Source organism: Melanotaenia boesemani, chromosome 20 (assembly GCF_017639745.1).
Source record: "Melanotaenia boesemani isolate fMelBoe1 chromosome 20, fMelBoe1.pri, whole genome shotgun sequence".
Classification (NCBI taxonomy): domain Eukaryota; kingdom Metazoa; phylum Chordata; class Actinopteri; order Atheriniformes; family Melanotaeniidae; genus Melanotaenia; species Melanotaenia boesemani.
Genome location: NC_055701.1, coordinates 13,547,973 through 13,571,744, shown reverse-complemented (window position 1 = coordinate 13,571,744; position 23,772 = coordinate 13,547,973). Strand labels below are relative to the sequence as shown.

General features: G+C 39.1%; 1 protein-coding gene across 9 annotated transcripts in view; it reads left to right on the top strand.

Annotated features, from left to right (window-relative positions):
* Positions 1-23,772, top strand: part of eml1 (EMAP like 1) — a 49,256-nt gene that overhangs the window by 8,546 nt on the left and 16,938 nt on the right. For 5 of the 9 annotated variants that reach the window (XM_041972352.1, XM_041972351.1, XM_041972354.1 and 2 more), the window contains exons 1-4: positions 4,143-4,725; positions 20,534-20,716; positions 20,973-21,026; positions 23,247-23,385. In XM_041972352.1, the coding sequence (XP_041828286.1) occupies positions 4,659-4,725; positions 20,534-20,716; positions 20,973-21,026; positions 23,247-23,385 (443 nt within the window). In that variant the 5' untranslated portion in view covers positions 4,143-4,658. Of the gene's footprint in view, positions 1-4,142; positions 4,726-18,457; positions 18,480-20,533; positions 20,717-20,972; positions 21,027-23,246; positions 23,386-23,772 lie in introns of those variants that run through there. The other 4 variants (XM_041972358.1, XM_041972356.1, XM_041972357.1 and 1 more) reach the window with 3 other exon arrangements.

Genomic DNA, 23,772 nt, shown 5'->3' with positions numbered 1-23,772 from the left:
GGCACAGGTGCTTCTATGAGAGATCTCACAGATCTTGTATGAGGGTTTTAAAAGATGCTGATTTCACTTTCCAAATGTTGGTATTTGCACACTTTAAAATGATGACCTGATGACGGTGCCAGCAGAAAGTTTACACAATAACCAAAGCAATTAAACTTTGTCCTGAGAGATGAAAAAATCTATGTAGCAAACTTCATCATACATCCATTTAATAGTTTTGACATTTTACTCAAAACAATATACCTGAAGATGCTAGTTGCACAGATAGAAAACCCAGAAGATTACAAAAGTTGTGCATCCATGTGGAACCTCTCAGAGCTGTGTGGTTGTGTACTAAAAAATAACAGCATTCTACCTTTTTTGGTGTGTTTTACACCATTAAGCCAAAAGATGGATAAAGATACTTGTCACTTGTCTGCTTGTTCACATATTTATGAAAAAAACTACCGCTACAAATTTAATTAAACTCAATGGGGAGCTGGGACTTGAAAATAGGAAGGAATGGTGGATTTTTTTTTTTTTTTTTTTTTTTTCAGATCAGGATTTATTTGTTAAAAAATAAAATACAGAATTGATCGTGGTTGAGGAGGTGATTTCCACGCACTCTTGTCTAGCAAGGTATTAGGATCTGCAACAAAGTTTTTGTACTAACTTCTGCATAACCGTGCTAACAAACAGACAAACAAACAAGGTGTATCATATCGACCTCATAACTTCCTTGCCAAAGGTAAACAGACTGCTGACTTGGTGAAAGATTGAACACATGCAGTAGTTTGCTGTTTGCACTGACCATTATATTGACGTCATGAACTCTTATCATCACTTCCTTTATAGCAAGGGTTGTAAATATTTGACTGTTTGTTGTAGTTTTCCTGTTTCGATCAACTCATATATAACTTGTGATACTTATTCCTACTGTTGCATTTATATTTAGGATTGAACACATCATCCTTTTTTAAGTATGACCTGTTCAAGTTTCAATATCTGTGTTTTAGTTTCATTATTTTATGATTTCTTGTGTGATCATACTTCGTTATAAACTAGCAAAGACAGGTTAATTATAAACCCTTGTGAATCTTAGCTGATAAAGCTGGGAGCTGGCCTGCAATCATGGCATAATGTAATGGTTAACAAGTTAAAACAAGCAAAAAGATGCAGCCCACAAATACTGTCTTTAAGATTTTTGTCCAGCTTGACTGTATGTATAAAAAGGGTCACCAGGCTTGCCCTAATTCAGTTTTTATATGAATCATCAAGAATGCAAGATGGATTAATACATGGCGTGAAGCATTGAGCAGCCAATAACCAGGACAGGCACACAGATGGCAGCGGGATCCTGCGAGGATTGACCCTGTTTCCTCCTCAACTCTGGATTTGATTATATATAATCCTGGCCCACTGACAGACTGACTGATCATCTGCTGATGAAACGAATGTCAGCAGTTTTGTTTTTGTCTTTGAAAAAACAGCATACTCATATTGAATGTGACCTTGAAGAGCCATAGAGAATAAAAGCTGTAAAAGCAATGTTAGTAGGGCAAGTGAGACCCCCCATGCAGAGCTACGGGCTCAGTTATAGGACCCCTGTTAGATATTGTAAGATAGCTTACATAGGCTGTAAGTGACCAAGATACATCTATGTTGTATGTGTCTATCTGTTACCATGAGGGTTATTTAATGTTTGATATTAAATGTTCTCATTAGTTGTTTAAATTTAGTGGGAAAAAACATGGGGTGATGTGGGTGATATGATCAAGGGTTGAAGGAGCAGCAGCGGGTGGGGCAGTACCACCACCTGCCACCCGTTGTGTCTAGGTGGGGTTACCCCCCGATGTGAGACGGAGGCGGGTGGGGGCGGGGAGGGTTTCTGGTTTGGGGGATTTTGTGGAATACTGCCCAGTTTAAGCTGCCTCATCTCACGTGAGCATCAGCACAGAGAGACAGACATGCACCCTAACCCTAGACCTGGCCCTAATCTAGATCCCAAATCAGCCCCACAATGAGATTTACAATAATCTGAACCCATCCAGACAAAACACAAGAGGGACTTACAGTCTTTGGGACAAACACAAAGCATGTTTATTGTGCGTTGACTTACTCTCTGGGCAAGGGGGTACATGAAATTCCTGTTTTTATCTGAATAAAAATACTGGATAATGTGGCCTTTTGGGAATAAAAACACTTTAACACTGATGGCACATAAACACAAATACCTTATTTGTTTTCTAAATATAGCTGCAGATAACAAAAGATGCAGACAAGGAGAGATTGTGTAATAGTCAGCATTACTATAATATCCTCATGATCAGACAAAACAAGCATTGCACTGTGCATATGTAACCCTGGTCTACAAAGAACACCTTGTTTTCTTTCATAATCCTGGCTACTATAGAGCTCAGAACGTCTGTTTTGGTTTTATGTTATTGCATAATAAGTGAAGCACAGTGCACCGTTTTCCTTTGGGAAAGGAGGACGAGACAGCTCTTAGGTCAATATCAAGGACCGAACAGTGATGAGCTGCTAAAAGGGGCTATGCTGCATCCCTTTCATACACTTAAAGGTCAAATTAAGCCACATTACCTTAGAGCCACACACGAGCTATGATTCAATGGCACCTGCAGAAAGAGCTGACAGATAAAATAACATCTGATGGGATGATCTGAAAAGAGAGGAACAAGTAAAACTGTTCATGCACTAATTCTCTTCTGCTTTCAGAGCATCCCTGCCTTTGTGGGATTTTGTCAGCTCTGTCTTGTGATATTAGAAGAATGGGGGAAGTGTTTCCAACATGAATATAGGCCACAGACTGTTTTTCTTAGGCTTATATTTTCCCCTTCAAGCTTGAATTATAAATAATGCAAAGAAATCCCTCCTCTTGTGCACATACACACCCCCCAATTGGGATGAAAAAGCACCCAATTCCCCCTTTTTTTCTACAGGGTTTCCCCCTTTTCTTCCTCACTAAACTCCCACCCTGCTCACTTTTTAATTTGGTTCTTCTCTGTGTAGCCTGCTCCGTCCTCAAGCACTTTTCTTCTTCTCCTCTGCCCCTCCCCCCTCTTTCCCATTTATTCCTCCTTTCTCAATCCCCTAGTCTCCCTTTCACTCCCCTCTTGTCCTTGTTTTAAGGATCTGTTGGTCTCTGTACAGTCTGCAGCAGAGCAGATAAGACTGACAAGTAGAGGACAGAGGGATAATCGTGTTTAGCCACAGCAGAGATCCCCTGGCAACGTTCAGCTCACATTTTTTTAGGACGTCACCCATGTGACTCCATACATGACATACAGAATTTGTGACAACTCTGTGAGAGGGCAGGAGAGTAAACACCATGGCTGTGGCAACTGTTCTGTTGCCATAATCAGGATTATTTTCAGTAAAAGAAATAAATGCAAAAGGACAGAAAACAAAACTCATAGAAATGCAAAATAATGCTAGCACAGTTTTTACCCTGAAGACTGTCATTAGCACACAGCTTGGCAACAGAATCTTTGGCAACAGGAGCGTCTTGGTGTTTCTTGAAGCCATCTTGGAGTTTCGGCCCTCTCCTAGTTTCTACCACCCCTCAACCACAGTGTGCACGGAACAGCTTGCAAAAGTCCTATTTGCAATGGCACATTTTTGCTTTCACCAACGGATGAATACCTCACTGCTGGCTACTTAAACCCCCCCTTTTTTTTTTTTTTTCAACCACTGTGGTGCGCTGTCAGATGTATGCTGTGGGTTAATGTTCTTCTCAAAGACCCAAAACTTTCAGTTTAAACTAAAATCATGGACAGTGGTTTCCACATGTTACAGTAAATGCTTTGGTAATGTTTTTATATAATACTGATGCAGTAAATGCCTGCAGCACCACAGGTAGAAATCCAGTTGTTTAACCAGGTCATATTTTTCAGAAGACAACCCCCTCTAACTTTCTCCTTTCATCCTTTGTTATTTCCTCTCATAACACCATGTATTCATGTCTCCTCACCTACCTTGTCTTCTTCTCTTCTTTTTTTTCTCCTCCACTCTAAGCAAAGGAGGAGGATCTATATCTGACAGGCCCGGCCCACTGCGCCCTGACTCGTTCAAACTGTGTGACAGGAGAAGGCTGGGCTGTCCCAAGCATTATCGAAACACTCACACGGCTTTTGACACACAAACATACACACGCGCGCATACACCGTATCCGCCTGCGCTGTCAGCTCAAGCCCTCTTAGAGCTGTTTTTCAGCTGGAGATCAGTGGGAGCTAAGGACACACAGCTGCCTCTGCTGAACGCAAGAAGGACAAGAGGAGAAGAGAGGGAGGAGAAAAGGAGGAGAGGAAGAGCACAGAGGGGGAAACAAAAACCACCAGCAGACTCAACTTGTGTGTCTGAGGTGGCTCATTGCGGTCATTCCTCAGCTTTTTTCTGCTGTACTTCAGGACTTTTTTTTTTCTTTTTTTTTAACAAAAATAGAGGAGAAGAGGAGCTGTAGTTTTCACATGACATAATTGGAGTGAATAGGTTTCCATGGTGACTTACCCTGGGAGCCTGACCCGTGCAGAGTGAATGGAGGGAGCGACTTGGACGCCTAGTGAACGATAAACTAACGGAGGGGAGTCACCAGAGAGAGGGAGAGGAAGAGGAGTAGTGGACAGCGGAGAGAACACAGAGCAGCGGAGCCCAGGCTGAGAATGGAGGACGGGTTTTCCAGCTACAGCAGCCTGTATGACACCTCATCACTGCTACAGTTCTGCAATGGTAAAACCAACTAATCCTTTCCCTCCCTTCTCTTGTCTCTGCTGCATGTTGTTGACATATCACCAGCTGACTGGCTAAACTTGACACCAAGTAGGGGTATCTGTCCTGTAGACATGAGCTGGGTTTTTTGTTTGTTTGTTTGGTTGGTTGTTTTACTGCATCTCCTTCAGCTTTTGGTAAAAGAATTTAGCCTAACATTTCCCTAATTGCTGCTGTTTGTGTTCAGGTTAGAGAAGAAAACTGGAGTAAACTAAAAAGAATTAGAGCATTATAGCATGCATTCCAGAGGACATTCACTAAAAAAAAAAAGAACACAAAATATGCTGCAGATTAAACAGGAAACCTCTTGAATCAAGGCCAGAATAACACCAGCAGTGCGTCTATGTGAGCCAGGGAGCGGTAATAAACAAAGGCAGAGGGAGGATTAAAAACAGTCCCCTGCTCACAGCACTGCCTTGGTTCTGTTGGGTGTGATGACAAGTATGTTAGGAATAAATCTCACCCATTTTGACTGATTGCAATCAGTTTGTTAAATGAGACAAATGGTGGCACAGCAGGACGCTAGTGCTCACAACTGGCAGAGGGAGAAGCCTCACTTAAGGTTGCTGTTATGGGAAGCAGAGGGTGACTCAGGGAAGTGAGGGCAGCATGACACGTCAGTATGACATCACTTTCAGATTTATTCCCATTAAGCTCTAATTTTTCTTGTTTTCTTAGTATATAAACACAATTAAACTGTCTTAGAAAAAAAGGTCCCATATTGACATTATTCCTTATAAATGATGCAGTGTATTTAAGTGAAGCTCTACTACAGCCCTGCACAGTTTGTTGATGTTGATATCATCATTGCTGGCATGCCTCCAGACTGTAGTTAAGACACCCCCCAGATATACACAAAGGGGATTATCCCCAACACAATGACCTGTGTTTATGAAAGATTGTGGTTGCAGAAGATGCTAAATGTTTCTCATATGATTAAAGATATCCATCTAAAAAATTTACTTCCTCCTTGCGTTTACTGTACATCTAATGCTTCCTGAAAAATAACTGTGTTACCCTGGTTTATAAGCGTAAGATATCATTGTTGAAGTGTAGAGTAACACATTACCATTTCTAGATAATGAAAAAAAAATCAATATTTACTGCACTTTGTGAGCATTAGCAGGTGATGAGATGGGGGGAGTTCTAATTTTATAACAAAGCCAACCAAAGATGTGAAATTACATGGAGGTACTTCCTGCTAGGGGTCGACCAGGCACTTCAGCATTTTTATGCATAGCTGATGAGGTGAAACTAGTTAAAACCGTTTATTGCTTGTGGATGTCCTGCATTAAATTTAAAGCACTCACAAGGATGGAGATTCAGACAGAGAATTTTTTGTATCCCCTGATACAAAAGGAACATAAAATCTGTAAATGACTGATCACTTTTACTTGTGTCTACCCCTCATGTAGACAAAGTAAAGGTACAGGAGTGGGAATGAACTGTTCCTGTGTAATGCTGACACTTCCTGTGATAAACACAGAGGTGTGTTGGTTGGTTTGACCTGAAAAACAGGTACAGCTATGTGTGTGTGATGTTGTGGAAGCTGTCTCAGTTTCTCTGAGGAGATGTCTGGCCTTTAAGTCTCCAACAAATTACGGTCTAGTGGCAGGTGCAGCCTATCAGAATTATTGTGCATGCGGCCTCGGGGGTTCAGGTGAGAAAGTGTTACAGTCATTTGTGGTTAGAAACTTGTTTTTCCACTAATGATTGTGCAATGCTTAACCTCTTTTTAAAGATACCTCTTTGTAGCATACATCTTGCCTTGTCATGAATATGAGCAGGCTGAGGTCAGTCAAGTGACAATATTTGTTTAAAATAATTAACAATGTCACATTTCCTCTATGTGAGGATGACGATGAATTAAGACAGGCAGCTCTGGGGCTGTTGCCGGGGATTTTCCAGCCTCCACCCTACTTCTCTCCCTCTCTCTCTCTCTCTCTCTCTCTCTCTCTCTCTCTCTCTCTCTCTCTCTCTTTCTCTCTCTCTCTCTCTCTTTTACACACACACACCTTCACACACAAACTGATGGAGCGGCATCTTATACATTGTTCCAACAGACTGCTTAATTGGGTGAGCTTTACTTTAAATAACTCTGTGTTTAAGACTGTCCAAGTTGGCTCTCTCATGTTTAAAGAGAAAGCTCATGTATCCACAGAACTGTTTGTGTATGTTTGTTTGTTTGTTTGTGTATGCGTGTCCCAGGACTGTAGGCCAAAGTGACATCATACTTCTCTGCTGCTGCCGTCCAGATCCTCTCAAAGCAAAAGTCAATGATGTCATTCATTCCTTTCTTTCACTTTCCCTCTCTGCTCGTGTGTTGTGGGGCATCCAACCAGACTAATGCTTAGAGACCGGGTCAGCTAAACTGCAGAAACGCAAGCAGGCTGCATGCTTTGTCCTCAGGAGGTCAGGCTAAATGAAAATTAGTCCCATTACACCCTCAGACACACAGACAAGCTTTTGTATTACAGCTGTTGAAGGAAGTGAATCACTTAGAGAGGCCTTTCCTCTGCTAAATCACATTTAGAGCATGCTGCTTCTGGAGAAGAGGAGACTTTTGATTGGATTAACATGTCTTGTTTGGCCTTTAATGAGGCTGCTGGGTTTTTTTAATTGAATTTACAGATATACTGATATTTTTGTCTGTTTTAAAGGAAAATAGTTACATCTGTTAAATACTAGAAAGGAACATCACTATGGGTTCCTTTTTTTTCTGCCCTCAAATTACCAGCAAGCATTTGCCAAAGTCAAAAACAACAAGGTCTACATGACAATAATATTTAAATTATAAAACCTAAAATGGCCCAATCAGAATAAGCCCCATTAATGTGGATAGAAAAGGTTGTTGCTTAGGAGAACAGCTGCAATGCAAATATTGATCCCAGAGCATGATGTGGTCCATTCCGGTTTTCTTTTTTTATTCACTAAATTTATTTCTTAAAAACAAAAAATCAATTAATAGAAAAAACTTCTTATTCTCACTGTACTGAGCTAAGCTGGATTCTGTATTCAGAATGATTTCACAGTCTTTGTGCATATATCCACAGCAACTTTTCAGCTTGATATTTCATTAAATGAGTTCAAGTACTGCTTTTTTTTAAGTTAACCCAGTGTTTCTCAGTCCAGGTCCTCAGGAGCCACTGCCCTGCATGTCTTAGACGTGTTCCTACTTCAACACGCCTGATTCAAATTAATAAACTTCCTCATCGAGTTCTTTGCAGCCTGTTAATGAGCCATTAATTTAATCCAGGTGCGTTAAAGTAGGGTTACTTCTAAAACATTCAGGGCAGGGGGTCCTAAAGACTTGGATTGAGAAACACAGAGTTAACTAATCATTTCGATATCTGAGAGTAGAAATTCCCACCTGAAATAAATGAATAGGAACCTGTGGCTGCAGAGAAGGTGAACATCTCCATAATCTTTCTACACTGATTTGCAGTAATGTTCAGCAAATGCAACGTGTAGATGTGGATAAAACATGCAAAGCTACCAGAGTAAAATCATCAGTTGATGCGCTTTCTCGTTCATTAGCTCCTGATTTGTTCAGAAGTGAATCTGTTTGATAAGTAAATCCTGCTCAGTTGCAGCAGTATAATACTGGGGATCACATACTCACGTTCATCTGATACCACCAAGCCTCTCCAGCCGAACTAATGCTTATTTGCTCAGTTTAGAGCTAATGATTCTGCTTAGACCAAATATCTTTATATGTCTACAGACCAAAGTCACAAAAACTAAGGTGTTTAACAGGAAGTATCAGTCAGTGGGAACACAGATGGATGGAACAGACATGTTTGGTAGAGAAGGAGGTTAACTGTGACTGAGGCTGCTTTGATGTTTGTTGGATATACAGCAGAGGTGACTTTATCCAGTCTCCTCCTTGTCTTGGCTGTGGATCTATAGGTATCTCCATCCAGAACCTGATTGATGATGGCACGTGGAGAGGGATTAGGATTAAATCCCAGCTCACGTTACCAGCTGCAAGAATGAACATCAGATAGGATGAGGTGTTTGTGTTTGTCTGGGAATCATTTATTTTTTGCTTTCCTTGATTAATAACTAATGAAATTGGATTTCTTATTTTCTTTGATTTATTGTTAATTATACATCTCTTACACAGAAAAAAAAGTCTGCCTTGATTTCTCGTCTCTTTGTTCCTAAATATTCCTGTTTTTGCTTTGCCTCTGATAATCTCACATTATCCGTTTACACATATTTAAACCTAATGTAGTTTTAAATTGACCAAAATCAGATATCATTGCTCCAAAATGACAAGTGAGAATGAGAGAGATGAGTTTTAGGAAATGATGCCTCACTGTGTCTTCACTCATTTGTAACCACATGTATCTGAGCAGCAGTGTAATAAATATTGACCTGAATGGGATAACTCATCTACTACTGCTGATGCATTCAAAAACTGTCATTGATTTCCAATTGCTGCCAGTAAACGCTTGCAACATGTCCTTTTAATCTTCCTTCGGTCTCCAAATTGATGTAAATGCATATTTCCCACTTTTAACATCATCTAATCTTTAACTTTTCATTAGTTCCTCTCAACATCACCCCTGTGCCACACTCTCACGCTCTTTGTTTGATCTTGTGTGAGTGCATCAAGTGCAACTCAGTGTTTTTTTTTAATCTCCAGCCAGTCAGACATTGACAGCCCTGTTCATCTTCATAACTTACTCATAACAAGAACATTATATTTGATTATTAAAAAAATAAAATAAAAAATAGATCCATTAGATTAATAGTAGAGCTCAGTGCTATTTTATATTCTGTCACGTCTGAGCCTTTGAAAAACAGGCAGAACTCATTTTAACATTTACACTAAATGTTGAATGTTGTAATATTACATACTGTCTTTTTTACGTCAGTTATGTTTTGTGGCCATTTTGAACAGAAATTCTTCTATTTTTTCTGTCAAAGTTAAGGTGCTACAGTATGCAGGAAAGAATAAAACAAGCTTTTAGTCTTTTTTTTTTTTTTACTAAACACATTTTGTTCCTCTTCAGTCAAACAAATGTAGTTATGTTTGATCTGCTTGTCTTGTGATAGATGGAAGAATCAGTAGTTCTGCTTCTTGCTATAGACAGTAAAGTATTTCCTTCCCCTGTTGTCTTCCTCACTTGTCTTTTCCTCCACTGACACACATTCAGCTCATCTCATGACCTAGTAAAACAATCAGGCATGTAAAACAGCAAAGTGTGAGGACCCATTCTAAATATACACTCTGACTCTGTGTGTGTGTGTTTGTGTGTGCAATTACTGCTTCTGGGAGTTAGACGTTAACGAGAGTTGCCCTCTTGGGTTATGTGCAGTATGTGCTCAAGTTCACCATGCGTGTTTGTGTGTGGGGTACGTGTGTGTGTGGGTGTGTGGGTGTGCGTGCATTCCGTCACAAGGTCAGGGGGGAGACAGGCAGCATGAAACCTTGGGTAGAATGTCATGGATGCCTAAAAATACCACAAAAGAGCCAGAAAGAGAATCATGGGCTCCAGCTGAAAGTAGGATGCTTCCACTCTGCACCATAACTCTAAATGTGCGCAGCAGAGCGTGGAATGCTACCTGTGGGGGAGGGTGACCAGTCATAAATCACACGAGTCAGCACAATCCCAGAGAGATGCCATTATTTTTAGTTTCTTCTTGATACTCAAAGGATCACTGTAGCTGCTTCATCTAATTTGTTTATGAACTCTTAAATCTGCTTCTGAAGTCATGCAGACATTTGAATTTAAAACTGCATGCTAATTATTTCCAGCACAGATGATCTGTGTACACATTTATTCATGTATTTGCATTCATGTGTATATCCAGCATGCCTGTGAATATCAGTGTCCTTCCTTTAACTGTGCAGAATGCCACCAAAACTTTTCAGATCAGTTAAATATAATTTAATAACTGTGGCAAGGTGTTTGTTGGCTGAACTGTATTTTATGCTAATTATTGCTATAAGAATATATGTTCTATGAAGCTAAAGTCAACTATTTGGCTTCTGCTCATTTGTAAACCCTGACTAGTTGGGATGTTAACAGATAGAAAATAACCACTTTGTGCCCATAGGGTAATTCCCAGAGGCTGCAGTGAACCCTAATTGGTTTCTACATCAGCTGTTAATGAAAGAAGCTAAGGAAAAGCCCCAGCTCTGCATGAGTGAGCTTGTATCCCCCATCACATGCACTCTGTTTGTCTGTACCAGATGGGCAGGGCAGGAAAAGAGGAGAATCCCATTAAAATTCCATTAAAAATAGATTCATCAAAAGCACAGGTGCAGAGATGACAGGGAAGATGAAGGATATGGTTATTTTGTATACTTTTTCTTCAACTAACTGGGAATTCGTGACTTATAATTCTTGCGTACTTATAATTCAGTTTCAGTTCAGATTTCCGAAAGCGTAAACATTAATGACAAATATCTCTTTTAAAAGTCATTTTACAGTAAAAATGTATACATACAGGTATAAATCCAAAACAAAGCAGAATAAACCACCAAACGTTCTACTGACAGTGAAGATCAGCAGTAGAGCAGAATTATAGACCTTATATGTCATTACAAAAATAGATTGACCAGAAATCTGAAAACGGTTGTATTATTGTTGTTGTTGCTAATGAATAGATCTACACTAAATGTAGTCAATGCAATAAGTCTCGACACCCGCCAGTAAAATGATGGAGAGAGTTTAATTTGTTTAAATGATCTTGTGAATGTATTTCTTTCCAAATTTCTATAGATATTTAAGCTAACCAGGAAAATAATAGACTATAGTCAACACCCTATGGAGATATGTTACAGCTCATTTCAGCCAAACACAAATCGAAAGTGTTTCATTTGGTGTCAGATGAAAGCAAAAACTATACTTGAGTACCTTTTATAGATTCTGCTTGAAGGACACCTGCCCAAATGTTATTGTCCAATGAGAGAAAAGTCAACTTAAAATGTTGTCTGGTTAGAGTCACTGCTCAGTCAAGCTAAACACAGATGAATGTGACCATGTCAGGGGTCAAGCTGATGGAAAAATGTAATGAAGAGACTGGATGAATCAGGCTGGCTGTCCATGACAGAAGACAGGAGAGCAATTCATTATAAATAGTGTGTATGTAAGTTTGTCTGTGTTTGGAAGCAGAATTCAAGTGTAGACAATAAAAAATGTACATTTCTCCTCAGTTTTATCATGTAATGATCAGCTATGCCACCACCAAGAGTGTCACTATGCCACTGCTTCCCTTCAGACGGCAGATACTTGACTGGCCAGTGTTCAGCGTGGTGACAGTCTTTGTGTGTGACACTGTTTCACAATAAATCTGGTTTCCTTGAACAACGATGTTGCTGGATGGAGCAACACCAGTGTGAAAACACAAGTATGCATACACACTGATTGGAACAAGTATCCCACCTCCTGTTCCTTCCTGGTTGTTTGTTACTGGGAGACAAAGCCCTGTTTTATACTGAGAAAGGTTGAGACTGAAAAAGAGGCTTGTGTCAAAGCCTTGAGCTGCTGCCAGGCATGACTTAGTAATTCTGTGGTCAGTTCAGTTCCTAGAAGTCACAGTATTAATAAAAAATATGCTGTTTTTTGTTTGTTTTTTGTTTATTTAAGCTCAGAAAAGGCTGTTACATAAGATTTTAAATGTGTTGTTGCTGTAAATGATGGAGCTGGAAGTTTCCTGTTTGTCACTTTGGGTTTAAAATATATTTCTATTATCTGAAGCAGCAGTTAATCAAATGAGGATCTAGCTAGTATTTACATTCCTGAAAACAACTGAAGAAAAGCTATAAACAAGTGTGAGATTTTGACTAAAAAGAGGCCCATTTATTCTGCGTGTCAATCAGTGGTCACACATTTTGAGGCTGTTTTCATTCTTTGACAAAATCCAAAACTTTATAATTGCATCAATTGACAAAATATCAACTGAACTTAAAAAAAAACAAAAAAACATTTGTGCAGTAATTTCAGATGTTTGCATTCACAGTGATCTTCCAGAAAGAAAGTTTAGAATAAACAGAATATCTTAAATATTTTCTCACAGTTTACAGTCTCTTCATGTTTAGTTTCGCTTTTCTAACTTACAAAACCAACAGGCGCCAAAAATGACATCACAGTAGCTGGCACGCTGGTGGCTTCTTGGCTGGTCTTACAACTCCCAATTTTCATAACCTGTCACGCTCTGTGTGAATATTACATTTTAAAAACAGAAAATTCTACACTAAGGAAGAGCGTGTGAGATTTGAATGACCATCAAAATCCGAGAAGGCAAATGTAAAGGAAAACTTTGAAAGGTAAAAGAGAAGTTGATGTTGTGTTCTAAGTGTGTATTGCATGAATCTCCCCCTCAGTGCAGACATTTGAGATTTCTGCTTAATTTAGTCTTTAAATTAGTTATTTTGCTTTACAGTAGCTCAGCTTAAATGTGTCATGCAATCAGTTCCAAACTGAAAGTAATGCAGATATTTGATCCCCTAGAATAGGGTCCTCAGTGGCCACTGCCTTGCATATGTTAGTCGAGCCTTTGACACTTTGACACAAGCCTGTTAATGAGCCTTAAATTTGGGCCAGGTAAGTGTTAACTTATAACTAAAGATCTGAAAACCTGTGCCTTTTCCAGCCATTCTGTCCTTTGTACCAAATAGCAAATAGTTTTTTGTGGCTCAAGCACATCCTCACTGAAGACCCTCAGAACTTGGGACAAGCTAACATAAGCTGCCAGGTATGCTTCCTCCTAAACAGTCTACCACTAGTTAATCTCTGCTTGCATGAACGACAACAGAAGGGGAAGCAATGTAAATACTGGAGAAAGACAATTAAACATTTTAGCGCCAAGCCCTTTAAGTGTAATTCTTCAGTTCCCACATTTTTCTCTCATTTTCAGTTTATCTTAAGCCTTGTTTCAAGGATCTATCCTACAACTCTTTTACAAAAGAACAGCAGACGAAGAGAGAGAGAGTTGAAAGAGGTTAGTGATGGACAGAGAGAAAACAACTCCAACCTGCTGCTAAGCCCAAACCCCCAGAGTTTAAGGATCACCAGCATTCAGCAAGATCTGCTTCACATATCCAACATAATCCCTCTGCCACGCCGCAAACACTTCCTCTTTGACAGAAGAGTGTGTGTAGGAGTGTGTGTTTTGTTAAGCAGTGTTGAGATAATGATATCTATATACCTTGTGTACCAGAGTTAAGAGGAAGTTATTCTGTCTCAATAAGCCATGTCTCTGTATTCCTATTTTTGTGGTTTTCATTACCCCCCTTCCTCCTTCATTTCATTTCGATTCTTTGATTTAGTGTTTTGTAGAAGCTGAAACCACAGGTAAAACAGGTGTTATAAGAAACAATAGGATATTCTTGGCAGAAGTGAAGAGGTTTAAATGTCATGTTTTTTAAGGTAAACAGAAGAAAAATTTGAGGAACTGAATGTGGTCTGAAAATGCGAAAAAGACTAATTAGACCTCACTGCATTCAAAATATATCCAGAGTACTGCAATTTGGTTTCTATTATCATGGAAATATTTCTGAGTTGTATGAAAGCAGAGTTAGAGCATTTAGCCCAGGACAAAACATGAACACTAAATGAACTAATCAACATATTATCTGCACCTTTTTTAAGTCTATGCTTGTCCTCGTCATCAGCCACGCTGCTGTAGCCTGCAGTATGTTTGTCACAACTCTGCTTTTATTGAAGAGATATTACTGAGCACGTGCAGCAGTATTTAAAGTGTTGCATTTGTATTGTCAACTAAGTAAAGACCAAATACTTAAGCACTGTGCTTCTCCTATATTTGTCTTTCAACAACAGCTAATAGCCTGAATGTGGACCACTTATAGCCTGTTTTCTCAATTTCATACAGAGAGGCAGACATGTATAGCTTTTTCTAAGCAGGAAAAAAGTGAGGAAAGGGCACGTTTATGCATGCATTTTATTGCTTTGGTAGTGCTTAAATATGAATTAAGATGTCAAAAAGGCTGATTTCTCCACAGCCACATCTCTAAGAGGGAAAAAGCACATAATCCCCCATCTTGTCTGGTTGTCACTTCATCTCCATTGGTCTTTGTTGATGCTGTTGGTTGTATTATCTGATCATGCATTAAGCTGATTAAAAACAAGTGGCACATAACAGGTTTTACTTTTAAATCTGTGTTTTTGTTAGAGTAGCGGCATGGAGGTGAGGACCCAAGTGCAGGCTGATGAGGCAGGAGGCACGGAGACCGGTACAGAAAAGAAGTTTTATTTAAGATGAACTGAAGACAAATGCAGAGAAAGAGGACGCATAATGATAACATGACAATACAATGAACTGGCAGGGAATAAATGAAACTGAGGAGTATATATACACACAAGGGAACTAACAGGGAGAAGGTGAAGCAAATTAGCAAATTAAACCAGTTGTATAAATGAACAGGAAGCAGAATCCAAAAGAGAATACACAATGGAAAAAACTACAAAATAAAACAGGAAAGAGACTCAAAATGACCAGACTAAAAGAACCCCAACCCCAAATCCACAGATCATGACAGTTTTTTTCTTTGTTCCTTCAGTCCTGTTCTTGTAAAATGTGTCTTCAGTGTGAGGGTGGGAGCATCGAGCTGGGGAAGCTGCCTCTCATTTGACCCATGTTTAACTCCAGGAAGGATATAGCTGATAGGTGGACAGAAAGGTTTAACATGTTCACACAAGGACAGTAAGCTATCTCGTGGGGGTTGCTTGGCCTCTCATCAGCTTCTTTTTGACCCTTCTGCGACCCTTCAACACACACACACACACATAGACACACACACAAACACACAGAGCTTTTTCTTGTGTTTCTTTGTCCTAAGTGGTATTTTAGTGTTGTTTTGACACGAGAAGCAGCTCTCCCTGCCTTGTTCCTATTTTTCTCCCTTCCCCTGTGTGCTGTCTGTTTTCTTTTCTTTAATCTCTGCTGAGGTTGTGTGTGAGGACTTCCCTCTCTCTTATCCATCCATCTATTTACAGCCCCTAAGCTCCAGTTGACCAAGAACCATCAGAGTCAGCTTGTAAAACTGGCACCTACAACTGGGGCGTGGCATGTGCAGGTGACATGGAAAATTAATAAGACTTTAAGTAACTCTTTCTCTTTGCTCAGTTTCTTTCTTACATCATTTTCCTCTCCAGTCTCTTGCTCAGTTGGTCTAAGAGCATAATATAGTTTTGTAAATGTTGCAGTTTCATGTAATTTTCTGATCTTCTTCAGAGAATAATGGCAGGAAAAGTATTTTCAGTCATTTCTACTCTTTTCCTCATTGGTTCAGACAAAATAATAATTGATCAGTTTGTTTGTTGCAGAGATCAGCAACCCTTTTGTGTTTTGTAGTGTCATTGCAAAACTTATTTTGTCTTGTGCTTTAATTTCACCAATTACCTAAAAACTAATAAAATTCACATTATTCTCACCTTCCCTCTGCCTTTAGCACTAATTAGCAAATGCTAACTTGGTAAATTGCTACAGTTGCATGTAGAGATGCAAACATAACATTTTAATATAAAAATTATTTAAAAAAATGTTACATGATGATATTTGCATTTAGCTCAAAGCTCTGATTTGATTAAGACTGGTAGTACTAGCAACTTTTACTACCACTTTTTTGCTGCAAATCTGACACATTATCTCGCCTTTCTCATTTGGTATAATAAAAAATGCCCTCAGCAAGTGCTAAAATGTTTGCTTTGTCAACTGAAAAAATAATAAAACTATTAAATTTAACCATCAAATATATAATTTGCTTTAGTTTAATTAACATGTGGAAATTATTGTAATGGTAATACAAAATGTTTGCAATTATCTCCAGTAATTGTGATCCATTTGTAATTATAGTGACATGTCTATACAGAGCTCATTGCATTGGTGTGACTCAATAAGGTTCACTTAAGTCCACTCCGTCATGATCTTATTTGTTATTATTATTATTTTGTTCCTTTGTGCCACTTGATTGGGATTAGGTCCAGACTTCCATCAGTGAGGCCAGCAGACCAAATTCAGGTTTAAAAAGTGTGACTCATTGGTTTTTGTAGAAATGGCTGTCCTGTAGACAAAGGATGCAGCAGCTGAACCAGCAGCGTGGCACCAGAGCACCTGGCTGTGTGCATTCATGTCATGAAAGCAAAAACAGCTGGTGAGGTGCTGCTCCAGCAGTGATATCAGCAGGCCCCGTTTCCGTCCAAAACAAGAATAGCTGTCAAAGTGTTGTGACAGGCTGTTTCCTCCTGCTATTTGGTTCTTTGATCTGTTGGTTTTCTTCAACAACATTGTGGATTTTCGAAATATCCCATTGTGGTAATGCTTATCCTGATGTCTGAATTTCCCATCGGGTCAATTAAACTTAATTGTTTGGCTCCTCTGTGCAGCTGAGCGAAGTGAAAGGAGATATCAGTCATTGTGTTTGTCAGTGAGTTATTGTTGAAGTGTTGATGACTGTCACATCATGACACAGCTTAGCTGGTGTCACCATTAAAAAATCACCAACTTTATCTCTTTTTTTATACCTGCAGCATCTGTTTGTATTCTTATATCCACACTTTCTTTGTGGTGGGGGAGTGGGTCAGCTAAAAATGCAGATAGCTTAGTGCTACTCCAGAAGATATTTTATAGATGAGGTCAGTTCTCAGAATGTGAAACTGCTCCATCTGTGTTGATCAAAAGCATTTTCAAAGCATTATTTCTGTCCTTTGACCCCATTAACATATTATTGATCCATACGACCGACTGTGGAACAGAGGAATCATGTGTGCTCATACCAGCACTCGTTATTTATGGCTGCGGGGTCAGTAAAGGACTGAGTCTCAGGCATAAGGTGGACATGTAAGCATAGTCAAATTTGGTCATTTTAAAGCTGGGAGATGAACTTGTGATCTTGCCTGTTTTCTATTTCCATCTAATCCCTGCGGCTGTAGTGATGGACATGCACTAAAGCCTGCAGAGGCCAGCCAGTATAACATTGCTTTCCAGAGGAAGGTAAAAGAGAGCAGCAAATCCAAATGCATTAGGCTGAGCAGAAAGAACTGTCTCAAATTTGTGCCCCATCACATTCACCAGGTAATATAGTAAGGAGGGAGGAGAAAAAGTCATACAGATTGACAGAAATAAATGACTGAATTCCACACTGAAGATTGCCAGGATGCCTCAATTTTCTTTTTCATGGATGCATTAAGCCCACTGGTAACAGAGGCTCTAGGTGGTGATGGATTTGTTATCAAATGAAATTGACATCTTACTGATACTGGAATCTGTAAGCAGAAAGCATATGACCTCAGTCCCTAAAGGTGTCATCCAATCAAGGGAAAATGTAGCCAAATCCATATAGTGTGTGAATGTAATGTGGCCACATTAGTGCCACTCTGTAAACACACATTCCTCTCCATTAACACAAACTTTTTCAGATTCTTTGATCCTCTTTGATTCTTCAGTTGGCTCTCTGATTTGGTTGTCACTGTGACTGTGTTTTTGGTTGTTAACTTGCCTCAGATGGTGCAGCGAGGACGGTGACAGACAGAGGATGTTAACACAGAGCCGGGGAATCACGGCTGTGACAGCCAGTCATTGTAGTTCAACCACTGATGGTATCATGCTCTCATTGTGTAAGTGTTGGGAACAGACCCACAACAGATGCCGAACAGATAATAGCAGCTTTATCTCAGGAAATTCACACTGAGACACACATGTGAACATCAACAAGAACTGCTTCAAAGAAAACATCTCAGGTGAGCAGAGAGTTATGAACTGGAATCTGTGGAAAAGGCTTTGTCTGTGTGTGTTGAGATGTAGGAGTGAGATTTCAATTATGCATTATGAAATAAGGAAGCCTTTGAAAATACATTTGCAGGTGAATGTAGGAGTGCACGTCTCATTGTGCAGGTGCTGTTGATGTAATGCAATAACACGTGCTTTTCATTCAATGACATTGCTCCAGATCTGGTGTTTCATTATAGGATTTTCCCTTAGTAAGCAGGTCAAAAGATACAAATTTCTTTTTAGATAGGGCATACAAATCAGATGCAGCAGAGGTTTTGTTTGATAAATAAAAAAAAACAGCCACATCTTCTGAACCTGGAAGTCTAACTACAATCAGCAAGTGTTTTCTAACGCTGTAAATTTCTGATGTTCCAGTAGTTGTAAATTTTTACTTTTGTTCAAACCTAAATATCTAAGCAACCAGAAGGATTGTGATTAAATTTACGTGTATTTATGGTTAAATAACGACGAACCAGACATTTTTTTGATCCATTTTCAATTGCAACAGCTTGATATTTTTCATTTTTTATTAAACATCCAGTCAAAGGTTGCATTACCCTAAAAGATATCATTAACCTTAAGAGCTAATAGAAATAAGTTTAGAAAGGTCTGTAAACCTTTCTTTTTTTGACATTTTGGTTTTGGAGAAATGCTGATGTATCATTCACTTTCATTAATCATGTAAACTGCTTAACAGTGGTGTTTTATTTTTATCAGAATTAAGTAAAAAAATCATTATGTGTAATAAATAAAAGTGTTTCAGCTGTAAAACACATTGAGAAAGGCTTTTGTGTATGCAAATGTATCTCCAGTGTATGTGTGTAAACATTAACTGGTTGATTCAGCCTTTCTGGATGTACTCACATTTTATATGTCCCATCTACTTAATGTAATAGTTTACCATCCTGCCTTAACATGAGCCAGCAAACAGGCCGTTGACTCTGACCGCTAATAGGATTTGTATTCACATGTAAACAAATATGTGAAATTACTTTCCTGACAGGTTTTGTCAATTGAATTACAATCTGTGCTTATAGGATTATATTATATTGTATTTTATATAGTGCAAATTAAGCAGGATGAGTTTGGCAATCTTATAGTCGCACACACTGAAGTTGCATTATTTCTGTAATGATGTAAAAAATCATGACCTGAATTTATAAAATAAGGAGTTAGGCATGTATTTGATCTTCTGCTTTAATATCTGGCACAGAATCCATTTATCTTCAGGAGGAAAGTCTTCAGGCCGGCATGTAATAAATCCTCTGAGAAGCTTTTGTTTATCATCATTTACCCTGAGGCTCATCACCTCACTTTGCTTTTAGCTTTGTGTCATAAATTTGAAACTGTTGGACTTGATTGTTTGACAACATTTTTTACTGAGGTCAAGTTCTTTTTTTTATTTATTTTTTTTTTTTTATTTGTATTATTTTGCCAAACAGACAGGATTTAACACAGATTCTGAGTAGAAATGCACGTTGTAGATCTGCCTAATCAGCCGAAGCCTGCTTTCTAATGCATAATGCATCAGACTTTTATTGCAAATCTGCTGGGAAAACACAGCAGTGATTTACATTAATATTTAATCAAACCTCTGTGACATCAAAGTATTAATGGGGTAGACCCTGCACAAATGTGTGTGTGTTATCATTAATGAAGTGGGCCCTGGTGGCAGGGGCTTGGCCTGTATCTGGGTGTCAGGTGGAGACATAATAATTATGTGTTAATTTAGATGAGAGAACAGACATTAAAGACAGGCTCATGAATTGAAAAGCAGTCAGCTCTTTGAATCATTCAGGACAATAGTTTCCACAGGAAAAGATTGATAAAACTCTGGATCTTAAAGGAGCTGCTTGTGTCCCATTGGTGCTTAGATTTTCGTATTTATCTCATTCTTCTGTCCACCAAATTAATGATCTGTGATGACACAGATGAACATTACCTGACTTATATTTTCATCTGTGTAACAAGTCACTATATACTGTACCTAAGTCATTTTTTTGCTGACATTATTTCTGCTTAGATGACAGTGCATCAGCAGCCAGCAGTATGGAGGTGACTGACCGCATCGCCTCTCTGGAGCAGAGGGTCCAAATGCAGGAGGACGAGATTCAGCTGCTCAAGTCTGCTCTAGCCGACGTGGTCCGCAGGCTTAATCTGTCTGAAGAGCAACAGGCCATGGGGTCCCGTAGAGGACCCACCAAAGGTAACATACCCTGTATAAACTTTATTTTCATAACGCACTTCTTCTGCATTAATCAACAGAGCTGACAGGGTTTCTAGTATTTGCACACATCTTTTTGGTCTTCCCATTTTCACTTTACTGTCTCTTTGTTGATGATTTCTCCTTCAAATTCCACTTGCTTCCTTCCTCTGACTAGTTGTTAATGTCTTCTACCTCCTGTCCTCCCTTCTCCTGGACTGTGTTGTGTTGTTAAATGCGTCATGCGTTACATGTATAGACCCTGCTATGATGAAAAAATCTCCTTCAGCAGACAGCAGTGTTGCAAAGCCAGGTAGGCTGACTGTGTAGTCTGTCTGCACTTACCAGGCCTGGTGTGTACATGTTCACGTTTCAGTCACTGCCTGCTCTGCAAGTATTTTGTACTACAGCATATCACTAGGACAGGCACAGATACTTTCAGTAGTTCACATACCACAACGTTACATGTTTGAAGCACGTATGAAAGAAACTGTGTCAAAATGACAGCAGTTTTGGGGGATTTTACATATCGAGGTCCAGACTGTTTCACTTTATGTTTAGTCTTGTTAACTAATCTAAACAGCTGCAGGTAGTTTTACACTGAAGCTGGTCTTCTCATCTAACTGTAACAAAGTGAATAAGCAGATTTAACTTATTCCATTGGGTTTTCTCAAATAACATTTAACTACAAATCCTGTTTTCTCACAAGTGAAATCCTCTCACTGTGTTGCCCTTTCCATGTTTGCTTCCTTCATATATTATAATTCTGTTCTTGTGGAAACTTTGAGAATTGAATGACCTAATTTAAGTTCAAAGAAAAGGACACACCTTAATGGTAGAGCACCAAGTATCAGACAGTGATCAGAGACAGATTCACATTTTTGTTGTGCCACTTTTTGTAACTATTCAGCATGTATAGATTGTCACTTGTCAACTTTGTCCCTCAATGAACAACTTTATCTTAGAGTTAGATGCATGTGAAATAAACAGATTTCATGACTTTTACAGCCTTGAATATTCATCTACGTAATGAAGCAGAGGCAGATAAAGACTCTGAGGTTCAGCCAGGTTCTAGTCTCAGGATTAACTACGGACAGATGGAGTTTCACTTCGATTTGGGAGGATGACTCAAACCCTGAGCTGCTTGCTTTTAGTCTTCTCTACTGCTAGTTGCAGGGAGCCAGCAGACAGCCTCCCTGCACTGAAGCTTCAGAAAGCTTAACACTAGCACACACACTGCACATGGACAGTAATGAACACACAGAGAGGAACATATATATTCATCTTCTTTAACACGCTAACCAAATCACAGACCTCAGTTTGCCCCTGCTGTGTAATGACTACACGAGAGAAAACACAGAAAGTGAGTGTGCATGCATGTGTGTGCCTGTTTGAATGTGTCTCTGCTGGATCAAACAGTCTATTAAATATTTATGGATGCAGATAAAGCTGCAGCTTGCTAGACTGAGGTTTGTTTTGTAATGGGTGTTCATGGGCCTTTTGTGTCATCTCACCATCCTCTAGAAATATTTTTTTAACATATAACATCTGAATGGTAAACTACTAAAAAAAACTAGCATAACTAACAGTAAATGAGATAAACTATCAGTTAACTACATTTATATTGCACTGTACAACTATCTCTAAATCCTGACTAAACTGTTTGATAGCCATAAAGATTCCATTATTTTTAAGGCTGTGACAATAATAAGAAGCCAAAATACAACAACTTGTTGGATAATGCACAATTCCTAACTTTATTTAAATTTTATTATTAATATAAGGACATTAAAGTGGACTGGGAACATAAACCTGCCCCACATAGCTGTAAAAGTTGCTGGGGTTGTCTTTGTCAAGTAAGATAAAAAAAAGCCAATTTAAAGCTTTTATATAATGCATTTATATTTAAAACAGCACATTTTTTTCTCATATACTGTACATACTGCACTCCTGTCTCTTTAAGACAGCCCATCTGAAAGGCCCAGTTCTTACTGATTGGTCTTCTGGTTGGTCAGACATGGCAGACTTAGAGCTAGCCACTAATTCCTTCCCCAGTTGCAACATGCTAAACTAGCCATAATGCAAATATGTTGCATGATGATGTAGATCAATAAAAGACAGCACAGCCTAAACTGCAATGGAGACATTTGAAGTTGTTCAGCAGCAGTGTCTTCAGTGGGACAAAATCTATGTTAACTTAAAGTTTTTAAACTTCAGAAACTTTGGAAAGCAGCAGAACACACTGACAAATCCAAAAGCACAAAATGTCACAGTATTTAATGTAAACATCACAAGCTTCATATTTAAAATATATGTACTCCTAATACTGAGTGATACAGAAAACAAACATACATAATCAGACACTAATGACAATAAACCTGCTTATGGATCTCTCCTCCCATGATGCCACAGTAACCAAATTTCTTCATTATTGAATAAAAAGCGGCCTCTCCAAACAATGTCTCACTCTGCTTGAAAGAAACCACAGCAGCCAACACTGATACCAGTCCCGCTGCTCTTCTTTATCTTTCAGCCAGGCCAATGATTGCAACTCTGCCGTTACGGCCCACTGTAAACAATGGGACCATCCTACCAAAGAAAGGCAGTGGAACTCTGCCCTCCCCATCTGGATCTGGATCCAGAAAGGACACCAGCACAGCAGCCAACAAAAGGTGAGGAGTTACAACATAACCCAGCAGGCTGAAAACATGGTGTACTATTCCAGGTTTAGGAATATTTTGAATGTGCCATTAATTTTAATTTCAGGAGACATTCTTAAGAAACTTTGGACTGAACTCAGCAGATTTTGTGGTCTTTTAAAAGATCCCACCAGCCTCTTTATTACTTTTGGAAATGTGCAGCCCACTCAGCAAAAGTCTTGTTTGTCATTGTTCCCATCAGACACTGAATTAGTCTTGAGACGTGTTTTTACTCATGACTGTCTGTGCTATTTCAGCCATAACATTTGTGGAGGTTTTATCAGCCAAAGCCACTGACATTTAACAGGACTGATACACAAAGACGCAGCATTCTCATGGCCATTTGTGTGTTTATACATG